Genomic DNA, 21,543 nt, shown 5'->3' with positions numbered 1-21,543 from the left:
GTTGGAACCATGAGTGGTCCATGCTTGAAATTCTGGTCTGAACTGGGCAATAGAAAATATATACACTCAAAACAATGATTTTTACTTTTTAAGGTGGTGGCTTAAATTTCTGTCTCCATCTACTCAGTTCTTAAAAATAATACTTACTGACTTTCCCTACAGGAAGGTCATGAAAGTGAATTACATGCTGTTCTCAAGCCTCTGGGCCTAAAGTAGTGTTATGTACTGTCATGAAATTTAGCACTGAAATTTGCAATGAAGATTTTAGGTTGCCATTTAACTTGCTAACAGCTACTATGGCACTGCTGAAAATGTGCCAGTATAAGCCATGGGAGGGCCTGGTTGGCCATTCTTGTATTTCTGTGAACTGCTTATTGACTTCATGTAAAACTATAGAGTCCAAATATTGAATATGGATATTGACAAGGATGTAACTTCACTGATTCCAGTAGATTTACATCAACTCTATTTCTTGAAACTATTCTGTGAGAAGGGAAAAAAATGTCAAGGTCTCCAGGAAAGCAAGAGTAAAACAGATTTTACTTTTAATTTGAAATATGACTGTAAATAAATCCAAGATTAGATCAAGGAGTAAAATTCTCAAGCAAAACAGGTCTCAGCCATTGGGGTTTAAAGCTTGTCAGACCAGTTTCATACTTAGCAACAACACATTGGCACTGGCATTTACTTTGTCAGGGTTTATGAGGTCTGGGAAGATGGTGCACTCCATCCCTGGCTGCAGGAGCATTTAAAATGCACAAAAATGGAAGCCAGTGAAAAATTGGTAGCAAACAAGTGCTTAAGAAACTGTGTGCCTTGAGTGGTGGGCAGACTGGATTTGAATTGTGGGTCACAATTACTGCAACCCTCTGGTTTCAATCAGTTTAGCTAATATGCTCATGCTGATAAAAGCAGCATGCTCACATCTCATGAGATCCATCCTCATTCTGGAAAATGTGCACAGGTACTGTAGAAATGCATCCTGCCTTTACCTTCTAATCCCTGGTTACCCAAGCACTTGAGGAGGGACTGCTGCTGTTTGGGGTTTGCAGGAACTACCTTTTTCCATCCCTATTTTACAGGAATACAAGCACCTCAGCTTTTGGATTAAGATATTTCCAAACTCAAAATGTCAAACCTGCCAAATTCAGACTAGAAATTAATTCATATTTTTAACAGTGGTAATAAGTACTGGAACTAATTGCAGAAGAAAATGGAGAATTTTCTAACACCTGAAATAATTACACTGAGTTTCTTTTCTAGCAGATGTGAAGAAAAAAAAACCTGGATGTAATTCTATGGCATGCAAGGAGTTCATTGCAAATATGTCAGAATGGTCCTGTCTATCTTAAATGAACCCTTTAAACTTGAAAATGTTCAAAAGATCAAAATGTGTGTCCTCAGTGACCACACTAGTGAATGTCATATTTGGGGTTTTTTGGGTTTTTTTGTTCCTCTTTTGTTTTCCTCTAGTTCTGTTACTTTTTTTAAACAACACAAATTCCAGGAGGATTGTCTTACAGTGTCTTCTGGTATCAGAAATTCTCAAGTATTCCCCATATCTTTTTTTAATCAGGAAATGCTGAAGTGCAGCAAGAATTCAGAAGGCACTGCTGAATTGGAAGAAGCCCTGGCCACGGTGCTTGATATCATCAAATCAGTAAATGACTCCATGCACCAGATAGCAATCACAGGATATGAGGTAACTGCTGCTGTTCCTACTCTGGTCTGTCTGAGCCATCCCATGTTCCTGTCACCACTGGTCATGCTGTGCCCACGGCTGGTACTGTGCTTTATGGAGCCTGTGCCACATTCCTGAAGGGTGTCACTCAGAGATGTGTTGTGATGACCAAAAATACATCTCAGCACACCTGTCACGTGGAGCTGGGGTGTGAATGTGGGGGCATAATGGGGAAAATGCAGGACTTTTGAGTAATTGCACCCAAAACTGATTTGTAGGTGAGAGGTACAAGTGTGGCAGAGCTAACTTAAGAAATTTGCTGAAACTTTGTGACTCCTGTAAAACTCAAGTGTTTTCAAATCTTTTGCACTTAGGGAGAAAAATGTGGCTTTCATTTAAAGTGGGTACTGGAATCTGTGCCAATGATTGAAAAGCTTGTTATCGGAAATGTGAAATAACAACCACGGTACAAATCAAAGGGCACAAATACATGTCTCTGCAGAAGCTCCATTGAAGTCATATGACTTTCAAGATCTAGTGCTGACTACATAAAATGAGCCCTTAAGTGAGAAGTGGAAGTGATTGACACATAAAGGAGAAACAAGCCTGGCAAAATGAGGCCTGAGAATCATGTGGTTGCCCATTTTGAAATAGCTGCAGGGTGAAATGTCAAGAAAGAAACAATATACTGAGTATTGTTCAAAGAATTTTTACATCACAGTAACAGGCTTTAATCCAGAAAAACTATTTTGTGCAGAACAACCTGATTTCCTGAGGAGGTGCTGAGGTCTATACAGACAAGGTCTGTGTGGGAAGAGTTGCTCTGTTTATCAGGATGGGAGTGGCCCTAGGAGTTTTGATTTCTATGGTTCTCTTTTGTGCAAGTGCATCTGGTAGCTGAGGAACCCATGCCTGCTGCTAACATGATTTTATGAATAAATTCAACTGCTTGCTCATTTAACTGCTTGTCAGAGATCCATTGCTGCACACAGCTGCAGATGAGGACTGTGCATTACACTTGGGATGAGAATTTGAGTTCTGCCTGCAGTAGCTGTGCTGGGTTGAAGGTGAAGCAGTGGCCACTGGCAAGCACTGAATAAGTTTGGTGATTGTGGGTCAGAGAAACACCACAGGTCATAAATACAATCTTAGATCTGCTAAACCTGACAAGCTTAAATAAAGCAGCACATGGTCATGGCTAAGTCTGAGTGTCTCAGACACTCATTTTAGTTCATTTTAGAAAAACTCTTTAGAGCCTCTATATTATTATTGCAGACTTGAACCAGTCAACATGGACATGGATACAGCACACATTCTACCTCCCAGTTTCCACTGTTTCTTATTAATTCCCAAAGGGAAAGGTAGCTTTCCTCCTGTATTTCTCAGTTTAAATGTATGTACTTGCAGCAATTCAGCAAAAAAATTATTTCAAAACAGTTCTGTAAAGGGAAGGGAAGAAGAACTTCTCCAAGAAAGGTAACATGTCCTGAATAGGGGGGATTTATCCAGATTCCTGTCTATATAAATGCTGAGGTCATCCTTTTGTCTATTCCTTGCTTTAAAGTGTGAGTAGTTTTGTACTCAGGAATTCAACAGAACATTCCTGTTCCTTTTCAAATTCTACTTTTGAATTTTCCAGCCTTCATGAAATACCAGATAGTAACTCCAAGGACTAGATTTTTGCCTCTGATTTCTTAGCTGAACTGCAAAACATGGCACAGTGGGACATGGCCACTGTTTAGCCCAATGTTGACAGCATTCCTGAGATGGTTTGTTACATGATTATTAAATGGGGTGAAAGTGTGAAAGAGGATGTACCCAATAATTTCTTCTCCCTGTTCCACCTGTCCCAGATGCTCAGCTGTAGTGCCAAATAAACACCTCCCATAGACAATGAAACCACACCCCATCTTGTGGAATCTTTTCTACACAGCCGTGATAGAAATACTTGCCTGGAAAACCTTTCAGAGAGGGATAGTATGGCAGTAGGAAAGCAGCTTTGGTGACAGCTGATGAATGCTCCCAACTGCATATTCTGTTTCTTGGACTTGGGCACATGCAGATTTGAGGAGCTGAACTCCTGTGTAAGAAAATGCTAACATGTAAGTCTGGGGTTGGTTCAGTGTATGTTTTTTATGTTTTAGCAAAACCACAAAAAAAAAGCTCAGAGAGCAGAAGATTTAGATGTGTTTCCTACTATTATCCTAATATTTGTACACAATCTGGCCTGGGTAGTTTGTCCATGAATTATGATGAGGGATTCTTATAAATTATCGTATGTATTGCTCATCTTCCATAAACATGGGATACTATGAAATGCTCAAACAGGGGATAATTATATTTGAGATAGTGACCAAATCCTCCACTTTATAGAAACTTCCTTTAGGATGAAACATTGCTGTTCACTAGCAGAAATAACAAGAAACAGTGTCCTCCTATTTGCTGCCTACACTGAAGAGAGTGCAGTGCTCGTGGGCTGATATTCAAAGTGTCCTGTGGGATTGCTGCCATCCCTGTCTGTCTCGTTCTTGTCTCCCACATCACTCACCATTATCCCAATCCCAGAGTTAAGGCTGGAGAGACAGAGCTGTCACAAGAGTTGAACTGAGCTTCTGGATCTCAGTGCTGTATTGAACAGTGCCTGGAGTGACAGAAGCCTCTCACCATTGTCAGAACAATGTAGAAAATATGCTTGGGGTTTTTTTTTGTTTTTTAATTTAGCTTTGCATATCAATGTGCTTTTCATAGGCTTGCAGTTTATAGCTACATGCACCTACAGATACAAACACCCACAGTCCTGTATGCACAAAGGAAGTACCGAGGTCTAGATATTAAAGATGACAGACTTATCTAAATTGCTGAGGGTTTCTGAATGGTTTGGAGAGTCTAATAATATCCTGATACAGAGTGTAGAAGTACCTAGTAAAGCTCTGGTTTTGCAGTTGAATGTAGGGTAGAGGAGGGGGAGTGAGAGGGGAGAGCAGGTTGCAATTCTTAGTATAAGAAATGAGACATTCCCACTTGAAGTCAACATCTTCACCTTACAATCAACAGAACATGCAAATGTTGAAAGTAAGTACTTTAATAATGCACTGGGATTATTCCCTCAACTTATTATACAAAGCATTCCTAGGAAAACTTGTGTTAAGATAGTTATGATTATCATAATTTGTTGAATCCCATTACCATATAGGCATTGCCATGTCTTATATACATACATTCCTCCACTCTTAACATGGGATTGTTCTGGTGACATCTGAGCTAAATATTTACATCAGTTGAAGTATTTTCCCATCAGTGGTCTTCATACAAGAGCTTTAATTTAGAAAGGTCTTGTTCCTGCCTAGTTTCACTCTCCCTCAGGTGCTTTTATGGCTCCTTGGTGCATTCACTCCCTCTTTGCCCAGGGCTGTGCAGTGTTGCATAGTTTGCAGATGGTGAGCCAAGAAATTATTGACAAAGCTTGTAAAGACAGTTTTGAAGGAGGGAATTGCATACCTACACAGCTCTAGGCACTGATCTGTGACTTCAGGCATCTAAGCTCTTTCAAGGTTTTGCCCAGGGATGGAGGAAGCTTGTACAGGAGTGGAAACTGAAACTAGATCTTCCAGAGTCAAAGCCTTTGTTTGGGTATTGGACTGCACTGGCCCTTCCTGCTGCCTTGGAGTCAGGGGCCTTGAAACCCAGTTTTTGTCAGAAGAAGCTTCCTCTGAGATCACCAGAGGGGACAGCCTCTGTGTCACATCCAAAGAGATCCTGAGACGGACCTTAAATGCTGACTATGATTGGGGAGACAAACTGGGAATTGTGGGCATGGAAACTGGTGAGTTAATGGTTGTGGGAAGAAACCACACAGGCTTAGCAGAGGGACATGTGCACTCTTCAACACAAGGAATTCCTCTGCCTGGAACCTCAAACACCACCAGAGCAATTAATTGTGCCTGGGACTACCCTGGTTTGAATGTGATGTATGCTCTCTCTTTTCCCTGCTTGCTAGGGGGATGTCAGTGAGCTTGGCAAGCTGTTGATGCAAGGTTCCTTCAACGTATGGACTGACCACAAGAAGGGGCACAACAAGGTGAAGGACTTGGCTAGATTCAAACCAATGCAGAGACACCTCTTCCTCTATACAAAGATGCTACTTTTCTGCAAGAAACGGGAGGAGAACACGGATGGCCACGAGAAGACAGCTTCATACAGCTTTAAAAATTCATTAAAGGTAATAAATGCAGTAATGGTGGGGGAGGGAAATAAGTCTGGTGTTCTCACCGACAGGGATGTGTCCATATGGGGATTTGAAGAAGGTGCACATATCTGGAGCTGTTTTGCACCCTGAATAAATGACAGCTCCCATTTAGTTTTGGGCTGGAGCAAGACCAAGCTATACATCCTGCAACTGCAGATGTGAACCTTGTTCTTTGCAGCTTGATACAAAGGGGCACCTTGTGTGATCTTGCCCAGCATCCCATAAAGAGAAGCCAGACTGAATGGACCTGCATCTGTCATTGTTCTGCCTAGGGGCATCCTCCAGGTGCAGTTCTATTGCAAGTTTTACTATTGGCACAGCTGAGCAGACATATTCTGTGGCAGTAACACCTACAGATGAATCAGTGTAGTAGAAGTGCCCTTTTATTTGCAAGAGTGAAATTTCCAGATATGAGTCAGGACATTTTAAGGTGGCAATCACAAGTAGGCCACATTTTCCCTCTAAGCACATTGGTGTGACTTTAACCAGCTAACACAGATCATCAAGTGTAATGTTCCAAACTTATTTCAGGGCACCCAGACAGGAATTGTAACAGAACCTGCTTCAAGGCTTGAACCAATTCACATAAACATTTCAAGTTTCTTCCTGTAGAGACAGAAGGAATGGTGGCATAACACTGTCTAAATCTTTAAATTAATGCTTATATGAATGTGAACAAGAGGCATGAACAAATGCAGTAATAAGATGAGAAGCTGGTTAGTAGCAGCTGAACTTCAAGACTGATTAAGAATTTTCCATTTAAGAAATCTAGAATTTGTGAATGTGAACAAGAGGCATGAACAAATGCAGTAATAAGATGAGAAGCTGGTTAGTAGCAGCTGAACTTCAAGACTGATTAAGAATTTTTCATTTAAGAAATCGAGAATCTTTTTCTTCAGGTTTTTTGTGTCTTCTGGATTTTCAGACTGGTCATTAAAACTCACAAAGCCCTATTTCATCCCTCTTTCTCTCCCACCTCAACAGGTCAGTGACAGCAAGTGAAAAAACATCTTCCTAAAGCTGAAAATTTGTCAAGGTGAACAAGAGCCAGGATGGGGTTGAAAACTGATCCACAGATCAAGCAATAAAAGAAATGAGGATAAATTCAAGATCAGACATTAGCTTGGGTTAATTTTGAACATTCTTTTTCCCTTTAGTAATCAAAAGGATGAACGACAAATTAGATATTAAGAAATAACTTCCTCTGAATTTTACTTTTAATGACTCCCAAAGGTGTCAGAAGTGAATGCAGCCTTTTAAAAATGCTTCTCAGAGGATCAAGTTTAAAGACTATTGATATTTTCCAGATTCCAACTTCTTGTTTTCTATTTTGAAACAGATGAGCACTGTGGGCATTACAGAAAATGTAAAAGGGGATAATAAGAAGTTTGAGATCTGGTATAATGGCAGAGAAGAAGTCTATATCATTCAGGTAATGACAATCCTTTTTGTCTCCAAGGGCTATACTTTCTTTCAATTGAATTGTTTTTAAGAATGCTCACTGTCCTGTACACTCCAGAAACAATAGCCATTGAAAGCTTCATTGTTGAAGCACTTTCCAAGGCACTGAAATGGCTAATTTATTGTGAAAATGGTCAGGATTTTGACCAAAAGAAGAAATAAAGTAATGGAAAATTCCTTGGAATGCTGGACAGAAAAGCAAGGACAGAACTTTGGATTTGTGGTAACTTTTCCACCTTGAGGAGCATCTGCTTTGCTCAAAGCTGGCCACAGTGATCCAATCCGCAAAACTGAGAGCCAGTGTAGGTCCGGACAGCACAGTGATTGATTGGCAGCATGTTTTAACTGGATCTGCTTTGCCTTGTCCTCTTTTGTTCTCAGGCATCTTCTGTTGAGCTGAAAAACACCTGGATTTCAGAGATCCGCAAAGTCCTGACAGGACAGCTGGAGGCATGCAGAGGTAGGGCTCACAGAGCAGCAGCTGGGAATGAGTCCTTCCCCCTGTAGCTGTGTGTGACAATGTGGGGCTGGGACAGCTCACAGTGCCAGCCAGTACCCCCAGTGAAGCCAGCAAGGACCAGCTGGGCAGTTGCAGCATTGCTGGGATTTAAAGCCATGTTCTGATCAAAGAAAATTTCTTGGACTTTTATAAGTGACAGGAATAACTATTCCATTCACAGTTAGTCCCAGGAACATGGTTTTCCTCTGTTTCCCTCTCAAGCCACAACTCCAGAAGCATCCTTTTACCTCAGCATGTGAGGAGATGGGGTGTGTTCTCTGTGTCTCCTGGATCAGATCTCCTTCCACATCTGTGACTGGACACAGCAACTGCTCCTCTGTCTTAGTGTTTGCTTTATTTTGTTTGGGCTTTAAGGGTTTTTGTTTTAAATCTAGTCACCTCTCACCTTATGTTCTAAATGCCGGTTGTTCCATCTTTCCATCCTAATGACCTCCCTGTAAAACATGGCTCATGACATTTCCCTCTCTCAGAGATGTCACTATGAAGGTGCTTTGTGATGTGTTCAACACTGTGAATGATTGAAGCCTCCTAAGTACCTAAGATAATGACACCCTTTTTATATAAGATATTGAATCCCAGACAGACAAAATTCAGTCAGGTTATTTCAGATAGTAAAAGAACATAGTGATGATAGCTATCATAGATGCTATTCTATTTATTCTCTTAGGACAAAAACCCCCCAGACTTTTCCTGAACCTTGGCATTGCCTCTCACCTTGGTCTGTCATTTTCTGCATCTCTCATACACTCATCTCTCTTTAAAGCAAGGTCAGCAAAGCCTCTCCACCCACATCCTTTAGATTCCTAAGCAAAATTGTCCAAGGTGGAAACCTGTGTCTGTGCTTTAACTTTAGAGGTCTTTAATTGCCTGTTTCACAAAGACAATAAGTTCTTGCATCCTCCTTAGGTACAAGGAAACAATTACGAATGTTAGCCTCAGCAATTGAATCCAGCCCATAACAATACACTTATTTACAATGTTTACTACTCTGGTCTTGTGTTCCTGATCTTGTCTTCATCCTTTATACTTTTTATTCTGAATTTTACTGTGATTAGTTCACCAGGAACTGCTGAGGAAAGACCTCAAGATTCTTGTTAGTGCAGTTTTGGGACTGGATCTAGACACTTTCTGATATGGTTTGTAATATTTGCTTCTGAAGTATAAAAGCTGGTTACTTAGGCTACCACAAAGAGTTGCTAATGGAGAAAATGTACATATTTAATAGGATAGAGTGCTAGTCCTCTATTTGTGTTTCTAGGCAAAGGAAATTAAGCTTGTATGTTACCCAGATGAGCATTTGTGAAATCTCTATAGCATACAAGATCTATTACCTATTAGAGTTGCTTTGCATTTTCCAGAGAAAAATATAGGAATCAAGACTGATTGAAGCATTTATATTTGGATGTTCTTTATTGTTTTACCCTAAGATTGTACCATTCTAGAATATTTCAGGTTTCAAGGGACCTCAGGACATCACAGTCCAAGGTTCTGCTCAGAACAGAGTCAGTTATTGGTTAAACAAGGTTACTCAAGACTTTATTCAGTCTGGTCTCAAGACCATCCAAGGGTGACTTTCATCCTACTCTATGAATATAGTCAAGCTTTCCTTTATTGGGAATCCAGCAGAACAGCAGTCAGAGGATGTAAATTGTATCTCATTTGCTATTGCAACTCTTCCCATTGCCTGTTCCCAAATGGTCACATGAATCAAACCCCTTACTACAATAACTGGTGTCAGGAAGCACATGCTTTGGCCTGTGGTTTTGAAGTTTCTTTTTTTAATGACTCACAAAAGAACAGGCCTTAATCCAAGACTGCATATTTTTACAACTGAGCATTGCGATGGGAGAAGGAAGAGGGATATATTTGTTTGTTTGGCTGTTTTTAATGACTGTAGTTAGGAATTGCACAGGGGGTTGGAATGTTGGAAGGAACCAGCTGAGGTGAATGAGTGAGGGGCAGAGAAGGTGGCCACAGGATGGGATAAATAGTTTAAAATATGGGTCACTCATGTCCAAACACTCTGTGTGTACCCAACCCTGTCAGACACTGCAGTGAGCAGAGAGTGCTAACGAGGCTTTGGGCAACACCTTGATCCATCAATCCCCAAGAACGCAGCTGTCTCCTGCAGGCAAAGGAATTACTGATACAGCTCAAGAGATTTGTGTAAGGCCGTGAATCAGTTGCCAGACCCAGGAGTGGAGCGACTTCCCACTCCCCAGCCAGCATGGGCATTTCTACCCCACCAACAAAGGACTTGAGTTTAAGTCCTTTCAGCACTGCCCCGTGCCCTTGTCACTTCTCTTTCACTGATAAGAGGTTCATCTTTTTCAGAGTGAAATAGCCCAGGGATCTCAGCAATGTGAGAGTTTGAAAGCAGCTCCTTCCATTGCTTCCTCAGTTCTCAGTGTCTGACTCTCCTGGCCCTGAAATCCAGGCTGAGCAGCTGTCTTATAATTTTTCTTCACTCAGCGTTTACTGGACAAAGTACAAGTCTGTTGCTACCTTGTGGCCCATCAAAAAGAGTGAACAAGTGGCATATATAACATTTTCTGATTACTTATTGTTTGTCCAGGATGCTGACAAAATCATTCTGCAGAGAGATGGGGATATATTCTGCCATGTGGCTGAGTATGCAAAAGGACTGATGGACATGTGTTGCTAAATCCAGACAAAGCTGTGAACCACAAAACTTGTATTCTGGGAAAAAGACCATTATGTCCATTCTCTAGATCGATATCATGCAGTTAGCTAGGAAGAGGTATTGAGAAAAGAGAAGGCAGTAGGGAAAGAAATGTCTTTTGTGGTGAAAAAATGTGAGTTGTTTGGTGAGCTAAAAGGTTTCATTAAGATCTTAATATGCCTTTCTCTTCGAGTACAAGCATTCAATTTTGATTGCAGTGGCAGTCAAAATCTCTCCTCTCCTGTTTCTCTCTCCCACCTTCTACATAAAAACAGAAGCAATTGAAACATTTTGGAGCAGCTTCTTTTTACTTTTTCTTTAACAGAAGCAAGTCAACTGCACCAAAGAATCACTGAGAGTGTGTATCATGCACCAATGGATTCCTCTAATGCAAGCAGGTAACCACAGCTGCCTTGACATATCAGGGCCATGTTTTGTCTTGCATTTGTGCTTTTGCAGTACATAAATTCATAGGGTTTTGTGTTTAGCTTCCTTCAATTGATTTCAAATTCTTTAAAGATAAATAAACACAGATAAAGGTTTGCTCAAGAGAGAAGTAATATTACAATGCAGAATTAATTTCAAAGACTAACTCAAATTCAGACAAAAAGTATTGGAACATTTCCAGGATCTTAAATGGAGCAGTCAGCAAAGTTTTGTAATAACCCAGTTGCTGGGCAAGTTTAATGTAAGTTGCCATGGGATTTCACTGTAAAATTTTAGCAGGATCAACCAAGCCAGGAGATCCCAGGTAACAGCCAGCCTTTGAGAATTGTACAACTCAATGCAAGAAATATTAAACAGATGTAGTGCTATTAATCCTGCACCATATTTTCTCTAGGCTTGGTTAATTTGCTTTTTTTAGGGTTCAAGGGTGGAAATCTTTCAGCAGAACCACCTTGAGGATAGAAGAAAAATATTCCAGTTAAGATATGAAGTCCAATCACAAAAATGTTTCAGAAGAATCCAGATGTGTGTCCTTCTTATAAGGCTCTTAAAGTGAGATTTTCCAGAGCAGAAATTATAGACCAAATATGTCAGCAGAAAATTAACTCCAGGAAGAAATGCCATGTGATCAGCTATTTGTCCTAGAGTGGATTAAACCAAAGGAAAAATGAAGTGTTTGTTGTCCTCACTCTGCCAGCTGTGCCAAAAAAGGAGAGGTCAGATGCTCCTGCTCCAAATGCTGGGTTATTATAGGAACAGGAAGAATACAGTGAGTCTTCATGAAAGATGCTTCAGTGAGTCTTCATGAAACAATGCTGTGGGCTGTGATGAATGGCACAAAGTTTGTTATCTGTAATATATGTCCCCAAGATAAGCTAGGGCAGCAGAATTGCAGCATCAAGCACAGTCTGTGCTCGTGGCTGACATGACCAAGCAGCCCCAGCTGTGAGAGGTGCTGGAGGCCAGTGGAGACAGCATTTGATAAAGAGCAGCCAGCACCACCAGTGCTCTGCCAGCAGAAGGAGGCAGATTAATCACTGACATGTTATCTACCCAACAAACACCTACTCCAGGCTGCCCATGTGTGACAGTGACTCTGCTGTTTGTTGGGAATTGTCAAACCTCTGCTGTGACATTGGGGAAATCTGTTTGCAGGATGCTTTCCCCTCCCCAAGCTGTATCTGTCCCATGACAAAGACTATCCCCTTTACTGTTTTTGTGCCACGAACATCACTTGGGACTGCAATTCCATGAGATAAGGCAGGCCTGACTTGGGATTGTAGCTGAGGTGTTGGGAAAAGGGACACTTAGAGCCAGTGTCCTTAATACAGGCAGCTATTGAGTGTCCTAAGTCCTGTTCAATCTATTTCAATTCTCTCTCTCCAAGTTCTTCCACAAAGTTCACTGTTTAATCCAAAAATGGGATGCCCTGTGGTATCTATTGCTGCTGTATCTCTCTCAAGGGATGGCTGCTGCATTTAACTGATAATGAAATGATCCCTTTGTATTGTTTTCTAATCTATTTAAACACATCACACTTATATAGTCTATTGTTCTAACTGCTTAACTATCTGCTTTGTTGGAAATGACTGATGCAGTCATACATCCATGTAAAAATATCCCGTGAACATGGATAAACACAAACTCTTGGAATTTGGCTGCAGATGCCGTTTCAGAAAAGCTCGTGTATTTTCTTGGTGTCTTTCTCACAGCTGTAAATCTTTAACTCTGTCAGCTGCATGTTTCACAGTTATCCCAGCCTAGCTGGGAAGAAAGAGAGGAAAAAGAATAAGGAAATGTGAGTGTGCTTTGGATTTGTTCCCATGTTTATTTTGAGCCCCATTTTGTACCCGATATTAGGCTGCAAAATCACATTTTGATTTAGTACAGGAGGTAACAGAGACCTTGCTAAGATTCCATCAGAAACAGGTCAGAAGTTCAAATGCAAAACAATGAGTCCTGGACTGCCTTATGTTTAGAAAAGGTATTTACAAATCTCTAGTATTTAAAATGTTTTTAAATTGTTAATGATATCTTGGACCTTCCCTTACAGCAGAACGAGCCCTGTGAATGTTAAGTGTAGCAGTTCACATGTTAATTGCAAGCAGCAGTTTAATTGCTGATACATGTCAATAACAAGCACTTTGGCAAAGAGTATTTCAAATGTGTAGATACAATGATTTGTGTGGAGCAGTCTGCCAAAGATAACAGTCAAACACCCAAATTAAACCACCAGACATTTGCAAAGAACCACAAGAAAACCTTGCAACTTGAATGTCCTACAAACCAGAGACAGGGGGGTCCATCCCATCACCCAAGGCCAGTACCTGGGCAGGTTTGTCAAGGTGGATCCTCCCCGTTGTGATTCAGCTGCAGACAGGGATATCCCAATGGGATTCATGCTGCAAAGAGCAGAAGAAACAGAAGTTGGGGAAGCAAATAGAATTCATATGTTGCTTATGCATGGTATGACCTCTGCATAACCATCCATTATCCCTTTGTCTCCTGGAGACAAATGTATTTATGCTGCAAAGGAAGGAAAATCTGGGTTGTCTTTTCTTACCTGGCTTCCCACGCCAACCCTTTCAAATCTGCTGCACTTGCAAAAAGAACTTGTGCAGACAACCAGCTTGTTTCTCCATTTTTCCCTTCTCAACTCTGATAAAACACAGCCTTCACTGTGTTGTGTGGAGAGGAGGCAGGATGGGTTTTCCCCAACACACATGCCTGCACAGATGCAGGCTTTTATAGCACACAGCATTTTAAAACCAGCCCTTTGTTCCTTAGGCTTCCATGTCTGAGGGTAAAAAAGAATGCATAGTATTCAGTGCTTTATTAGATGTTTACCAGGAATGTTACTATTTCTGTATTTCTTTTGTCCCAAGGTATAGCAGGAAGTCATCAAGTATATATGAAAACAAATCTGAGACATCAAATGTGGATGCATCAAACAATAAAAATAGGAATTCCAGTCCCAGCGCCAGACAAAAGAGAGGTAGGAGTTCTCACAGAGATTTTGCTTCTAAAGGGTAATATTTTTATATTTGCACATATTTCTGGAGTTTGATGAGGATACTTTAAATCTACGTTGTTTCAACCCAACATCCAAAAAAAAAAAAAAAAAAAAAAGCTGCAAAGCTGAATGACTGTACCATGAAAATTTGTGAGTACCAAAAGACATTACCAGTTTAGGGTTTTTAAGTCTGAGTTTTGATGGTTTATAGTACTCTTTATACAACTTATGTTGTTTAAAAATAGAACTTAGGGGACAGTAGCATATATGTTTTAACCTTCTGCACCCTGGTGAAGTTAACTTCTAGACATACTTAATCTATTTTTTTTTTCTACAGACTTTGCTAACTGATTTCTTTGTTTAAGTCAAGGACAGTTTTTTGCCTTCTCTGTGTATATCAGTTCTCCTCAGGTGTACAGTAAATAAACCCACAGGCAGTCACAGAAAGTCCCTCCATTATTTGAGGCCATAAGTACAACAGATCTTCTATACAACAGAAGTTAAAATAAACACTATAAAGAAACAGAATCTCATCTGACAGCAGGAAGAGAAAATCTTTTGATAACAGTTTCTCTTTTAGGCAGTATTTCTTTATGTTGAACAAAGAATTTTCTACTAATATGAAAAAAGAAAATTGAGGTCTTAAGACATGCCCAAATGAGGCATAAAGTGGCAGCCCCTTTATAAATATATTTAAAACGAAAATGGAATATCTCTGTTGGAAAAATAGGCTATTCACCAAAAGATTTTTAATTGCATTAGGTTTTCATGCTGGGAAAAAAGTTTTGGATTCTTCATTAAGAAACCCAATCTTAAAATTCTTTTTCAGTAAAATTTTATTTTTAAAACATTTAGACTTTTTTCCTGATTCAAGAAGTGGAAAAGTGGCTTTTCCTTTTAAATTTATAAACCCCTTTAAAAAAAAAGAAATCCAGGGAGATTACTGATGGTTTCTAACTGTCCAGCTTACTAAAGAGTGTGGGATGTGGGAACAGGGCTCACATTCCTGCTGATTGTCATTCTTCTGTCTTCTGCTTTCCCATGAGCAGCTCCTCAGGGCTCTGGCTGGGATCCCACCGGCTCAGCCCAGAGCATCCTCTTCCTCTGGTGGGTGGCTCTTCCTGCAGGGCTGGCCAGTGAGTCCATTCTTTGGTGATTCGAGTGTCCTGTGTATCCTGAGCTGCACACCTCGCTCTGCAGAGCCAGCAAAATGCCCTCCAGCTCCAGATGTCCCACCAAAACTCGAGTTTGTGTCCCTGTAAGGCACCTACGGCTGGGGCTCTGCAAGGGGCTGAACACAAAAATGTCCCAACACCCGGCACAGAGCCTGGGGCTCTGCCAAAACTGTCTCTTTTGTGCCACCTACTGCTTGTAAAATGCTTCCAATATCGGTGTAGTTAATGTGAACACCGATTATTTTAAAATACTGGGGAGTTTCTGCAGTACAGAAGTGGAGGGTACTATTGCCAAGCTATTTCAGTTTTGTTATTCTTATTGATAAGTGGATGTGGCAGAGTTTTCTACATGTAAACCAGTGTTTTGTGTGGACCTGACTGGTGGAGTCACTGCCTTGAGATAAAAGAGGAGCAAATCCTGCAGGAACCTCTGGGGACCCCCATGTCTGACTGCCCTGCTCGAAGCAGGGTCAGCTGCAGCAAGCTGCTCACAGCCATGTCCATTTAGGTTCTGAACAGCTCCAAGGATGGTGACTCCATAATTTGCCATGGGGACACTGTCCTAGGCTTAACCCCTTTCACAGTAAAAAGGGTTTCTCACATTTTTAAATGGAATTTCCCATATTTCAATTTGTGCCCATTGCCTCTCTCATCCTTTCACTTGCTCCACTTAGAAGCATCTGGCTCCATCTTCTTTCTAAGATCCTCTTGAATCTTTTGTTCTCCAGGCTGTGCAATCACAGCTCTTTCACTCTCCTCATGTCAGCTACTGCAATCCCTTAATGATCTTCATGGCATCTCACTGGATTTTCACTGGAGTATGCCCATGTCCTGAGGAGCCCAGGAGGGTGTCTCTTGTGCTGAGATGAGGGGAAATGTCACCTCCCTGGAACTGCTGGCACAGCTCTGCCTGATGCAGCCCAAGATGCTGTTGGCTTTCTTTGCCACAAGTATGCATTTCAGGCTCTCGTTCAACCTGCTGCCCATCAGGACCTGGTTCTTATTATGTTTGGAAATAATTTCCAGGGTTATTTGGTATACCTGCAATATGAAGGAAAAGGTTTGAATGACTGAGGTGGAAACAACATGACTTTAGAGACCAATGCTTTGCTGGTGCAGAAAGGCTGTGGGTACTTGTGAAATGCAAAGGGGTCCCTCAGTGAAGTGATTCAACTGCAGAGCTGAAGAACACAGGAGCCCACCCCTCTGCACCTGCACTCTTGTACTCCCTGTGGGACTCTCTGACAATTAAATGCTCTGGATTTTCTTGCCCTAAGAAATCAGGAAGTAAATATATTTTACATACCAGTTTTAAATTCTTTATAAGCTACAGTATTTGTACAAAGATTGCCTGGCAATGGGAGCAGCCATGGCAGGGAATGGCCAACACAGGCTGTTTGGAAGCCAAAGGCAGCCAAAGCTGAAGCTGCTGCTCGGGAGCAGCTCCTCACCAGATCACCTGCCTGGCCCAGAGCTGGCACTGGGTAGAAGGAGCTCAACCACAGTGACATAATTCTTCTGTTCCTCTGTTCCTGTCACGCCCACCTATGCATGCAGGCACCTCGGATCCTGGACTACCTTGGCTGCAAATCAGGAAGTGATGGGATGCACTTTCCTTTGGAAGCACAGCTTATCTGTCTGTTGCTTGTCTGTCAGTGTGGATTCACTGTCTCTCTGTGTTCCCTTTGTACTTTTGGTCTTCATTTGTCCCTCTAAGGATTTTTATGTGACAGAGGAGGAAAATCTATTGGTTAAATCCCAAGGTTCAGAAGCAGGCACCCAACACATGGTTTTTCTCCTGCTCCTTTGCCATAAACCTTGTGGGTGTTATCTGCCCACACCAAGAAAGGAGCAGATGGAGGAGTTGGCAGGAATGTGTGGATCTGGGGGTTTGATCTAGGTCCACCTGTTTCCTGCAATGTGAGTAACTGAGTATCTTTCAAGCTCAGAGCCTCAGGACCTCGATCCATCTGTGACTGATCTCTGCAGAGGCAGCTGTCAGACAGCATGGCTGATTATTCATGCAGGAGCCTGGCATATGAGCTTTGCTGGCATGGTATCCTTACATCCCAGCAAATCAGGAGATCAATTGCATGACTCTCTGCAAGCTTCAGAGGCTTTAGAAAGGTTTCAGCAGGTAAGGCTGAAGGTGTACCTGGTGAGGGCAGACTCTTCAGTGGCAGTGCTGGATTGCAGAAGTGGGACTGCTCCCAACAATTGCATGTCCTCACTTTCTGAAAAGGTACTGTAATTACTCCCTTTATTGTTTTTGTGTGGCTTTTGTCCTGTTCTGATAAATAATATTTCCTCTGTGAGACAAAGGGTTAGTATGCAGTGATGGAGAGGGTGAGCATCAAAGGAGGAAGAACCAAGGTGAAAGCATAGAAGCAGAAATACAGAAGCATTAAATTATAATGTGATCAAGTAGATAAGAATGCACCAAGAGTCAGCACTTCTGTAAGATTCTAGCTACAAGATTAAGGCTTCATGTAGTAGTGAGGTCCAAGATGTACAAACAAAGTTCAATGCCTGAATATAAAAATAAGTGGATTTTAAATCTTGTGACTCAAGAAAATCAATGACAGAACACAACTTTCAGAAATAATTCCTTAATTTGCTCCCAACACTGCAAGGCTTCTTCTCTTGTTTCTCCCTACAACTCAGTGCTCCAACCAATGATGTGTTTCCATAACAGAAGGCACTAGCTTGCTGCTAAATTGTATTTTCCTTTGATGAGAGCTACCTCCCTTCGCCTGTTATTCTTTTGTTTTGTTTTGTTGTTTTCTCCATTAAAACTCAGTGAGCCAAACTCAACCCAGGGGCTCTGTTTGGTTCAGCTGGTTTACTCACCCTGACCTCATGTCACCTTTCTGATTGATTAGCTCTTGCTCAGGCTTGAACTGAATCAAAATTTATTGATTTCTTTTTAGTTGTCATCCAGTGCTAACCTTTCCTTTGCCATAAGCTGAACAGCTGTCCCTTCCTTCCTTATTTCTCTTCCCTCTCCCTCTCTCTCCTAGTTGATGCTTCCAGCAGCCTTAACCTTGAGCGCACAGCGCTTGCTAGAAAGCGATTCACATTGCAAGGTCTTTCCAACCGCAGAGCTCCACCCAAAGGTAAAATCACCCATGCAGCATTTGGTCTCAGGCCATCTGTCTCCTGCACTCCCACAATGTTCTCTCCATCCCATGGTGCCATCCATCACCGTTTCCTAAAGTGCTGCTGCATCTCACCCAAACGCTCCTTTCTGGTGCACACAAGTGGCTCCTCTGCTCAAAGACACTGTCACCAAAAATTGCTCCCAGAGCAGCATTGGCAAGGCAGCCTCTGGGCTGGCTGGCTGGGTCTTTTACTGGAGCACAGTGCAAATAACATTTGTTTCCAGTTTCTCTCAAGGGTCAAAGTGTGAACTGGTTTTAAGTGATCAACTCAACTTCTTTCAGCAGCTTACAGGCTTGAAGAAAAAGAGTATCGCATCTGTTGTGCTACATGAGATTTTCATGTGTGAAATCATTCATTGGTTGGAAGTCTTTCTTTTTTCAAATATTGTTCAGCTGTGGCCTAGTGGGGAACCAGAATTCAGGAGATCTGGGGTTTTATTCCACTTAATTATGTTATATGACACTGTAAAATGCTCTGTTTTGGGTATTTGTGCATAAATGTTTAGTAGATATCCGTGAACAGAGAGCATTGCAAGTTCCTGTGAAAGCTGTACAGGGAAGAGACTTTAGAGGAAACAAAGAAATGTGAATAGAAATTAAATTGAATGATTAATTTCAATCACTTTCTGAAAAGGTACTGTAATTACTCCCTTTATTGTTTTTGTGTGGCTTTTGTCCTGTTCTGATAAATAATATTTCCTCTGTGAGACAAAGGGTTAGTATGCAGTGATGGAGAGGGTGAGCATCAATGGAGGAAGAACCAAGGTGAAAGCATAGAAGCAGAAATACAGAAGCATTAAATTATAATGTGATCAAGTAGATAAGAATGCACCAAGAGTCAGCACTGCTGTAAGATTCTAGCTACAAGATTAAGACTTCATGTAGTAGTGAGATCCAAGATGTACAAGCAAAGTTCAATGCCTGAATATAAAAATAAGTGGATTTTAAATCTTGTGACTCAAGAAAATCAATGACAGAACACAACTTTCAGAAATAATTCCTTAATTTTTGTGAGTCTAGATTTACAATTTTGTTTGGAGCCTCTTTTACTTTTTAATCTGAGTTTTTCTTGTCATTTGAAGTGTCTTGCCTTGCATTCAGTGTTCCAGGCAGTGAAGCACAGCTCGGAAGAGCTCAGCTGTAGGTGCTCTGAGTTCAAAGCCTTGCTGGGTCTGGTTACTTGAGATTCCTGTGGAACACCTCTTGCACAATGTCCTGCTTCACTTTGTGGGGCTGACCTGCTCCTGGCCAGAGGGAACTGCTGGCAGACAGGCTGGCTGGCCGTGGTCGTGGCCACAGGCAAAGCCTCTCAGCACTGCATGGGCTGGCTGCTGAGGCAGGTTGGAAGCTGGGAGAAGGGAACAGGGAAGTGTCTGCAATCAGCTTGTCCTGCTCCTCAACACTTTGTCTAAAGGTTTTTGTTTTGTTTTGGCCATGGTGAAGGATGGTGTGTTGAGCTGAGTGTACTTTGGTTCAGGTCTGCTGTGTCTGCTCCTGTCCAGAGCACATAAAAATGAAGGTCTAAACAATAAAATACCCCAGCTAACTAGGGTGGAAACAAGATTGGGTATCAACTGCCAGTGGAGCATGGATTCTCAGAGAAATACTGAGTTGTCTACCTAGGCTGGATATGATAGGCAGGAAAAATGTTGTATATAATCACTTTGGTGTTTTAGTTAAAGAAATGCTGATGTTTGGAGAAGAAACTTCAGCATCCTGCACTCCATCAGAGCAGAGATCTCTGGGGCAGCCGTCCCAGGGCTGGCACCAAAGTGTATCCAAGTCCACACTCAAAGCACCCTGCATCTCCCCACCCTTGGGTCAGCATTACCATCCTGGTTTGTAGAGCCAAGTTCATATTCCTTGGGGTGGGCACAACTTCAGCACATCTCATAGTGAAATGTGGGGAATCGTTGTCTTTACTCCTGAGCAAACTTAGAGAAAAGGCAGGATGCTAAATAAGGAAACAAAAAACCACTATGTAGCCTTCACTTTCTCCAAGCTGGTTTGCACTGGTAAAGACAGAAACTCAGAGATTATTTTCAGGCATTCGCACAGTTAAATTTTAGAAATGACAAATGTGAACTCCAAACCATCATTTATGCTTGTTTTTCAGTGTATTTCAGGTCAGTCATCACAGAACAAGCAGTTCAGTGTCTAAAATGATCCAAACCTCATCTGTAGACACACGCCCCATTCCAGCCATCATGCTCATTTCTCTGTGTTTTGTAGCTGTACTTGGACACTAGTTGGTTGCTAAAATAATAATTGGCATGGCTCTTTTCTGAAGTATTAAAATTGGTGCAATTGGAATTGCTTTGAAAATATGTTCATAATAACACATTCTGTGCTTTTCACCTTGTTGAGGGTATTTTTTCTCTCTGTTTTAGAGGAGCAACCTTTCTTTTCTTTACCCTTTTCCAGCTGCTGCTTTGCTTTGAACATCTTTTACCCCCAGTGCTTATTAACCTCTAACCCTGCCCTGCATTGCATCTGTCTGTTCTCCCAGATCCAGAGTCTAAGGACAGAGAAGTTACCCGTCGCTTTTCCCTAGCCTCCTCCATCAGCACCACAGTTAATGCTTCTGCTGTCACCAAAGGTACTGTCCTGCTGCTTGCTCAGCTCCCCCTTTCCCTGCCTGCTGCCTGGCACATCCACTGCCAAATGCTGCTCACAGAGTGAGCACCTCAGGCTCAGTTTTTGCAAAGGCAGGAGGTTCCAGTAGAAGAGTCAGCACCAGTGTAGCACCTGCAGGGAGGCAGGCCAGGATATTTTGAATGTGTATTAAGGTGTGCTGTCAGCACACAGAGTGACTCTTCCCAGTTTCTCCATTGTAGGCTTCAAAAAGTGTTGCTGGTGTCCATGAAAATTGGATTAAATTTTGGCTGATGTAGGGTTTCCAGTAGCATTGTGGGCACATAAGCCTACATATCAGGGATAATTTTGACAACAGAACATATGGTTTTACATGGAATTCTGAATATACTACCTTTTGGCAGTTCCTGGAGTGGGCTGGAGGAACTGATTTGCAAGGTTAAGATTTTCAGGGCAATTCACAAATCAAAATAGAAGACAAAAGGGCAGAATTAATTTTTTACAAAAACCTTTGCTCTATACTTGCCAGGAAGAAGGTTGCTCAGTGTCTGTTGCCTTCTC

At 41.6% G+C, this 21,543-nt stretch overlaps 1 protein-coding gene across 1 annotated transcript in view; it reads left to right on the top strand.

Moving 5' to 3' along the window:
- Positions 1-21,543, top strand: part of MCF2L2 (MCF.2 cell line derived transforming sequence-like 2) — a 117,444-nt gene that overhangs the window by 85,906 nt on the left and 9,995 nt on the right. Inside the window, exons 21-26 of the mRNA XM_041467836.1 lie at positions 1,577-1,702; positions 5,679-5,900; positions 7,267-7,359; positions 7,770-7,848; positions 10,917-10,989; positions 13,924-14,033. Of these exons, the coding sequence (XP_041323770.1) occupies positions 1,577-1,702; positions 5,679-5,900; positions 7,267-7,359; positions 7,770-7,848; positions 10,917-10,989; positions 13,924-14,033 (703 nt within the window). The remainder of the gene's footprint in view (positions 1-1,576; positions 1,703-5,678; positions 5,901-7,266; positions 7,360-7,769; positions 7,849-10,916; positions 10,990-13,923; positions 14,034-21,543) is intronic.

Source organism: Pyrgilauda ruficollis, unplaced genomic scaffold, assembly GCF_017590135.1.
Source record: "Pyrgilauda ruficollis isolate IOZ18807 unplaced genomic scaffold, ASM1759013v1 scaffold21, whole genome shotgun sequence".
Taxonomy (NCBI): domain Eukaryota; kingdom Metazoa; phylum Chordata; class Aves; order Passeriformes; family Passeridae; genus Pyrgilauda; species Pyrgilauda ruficollis.
This window is presented reverse-complemented; position numbering and strand designations above follow the sequence as displayed.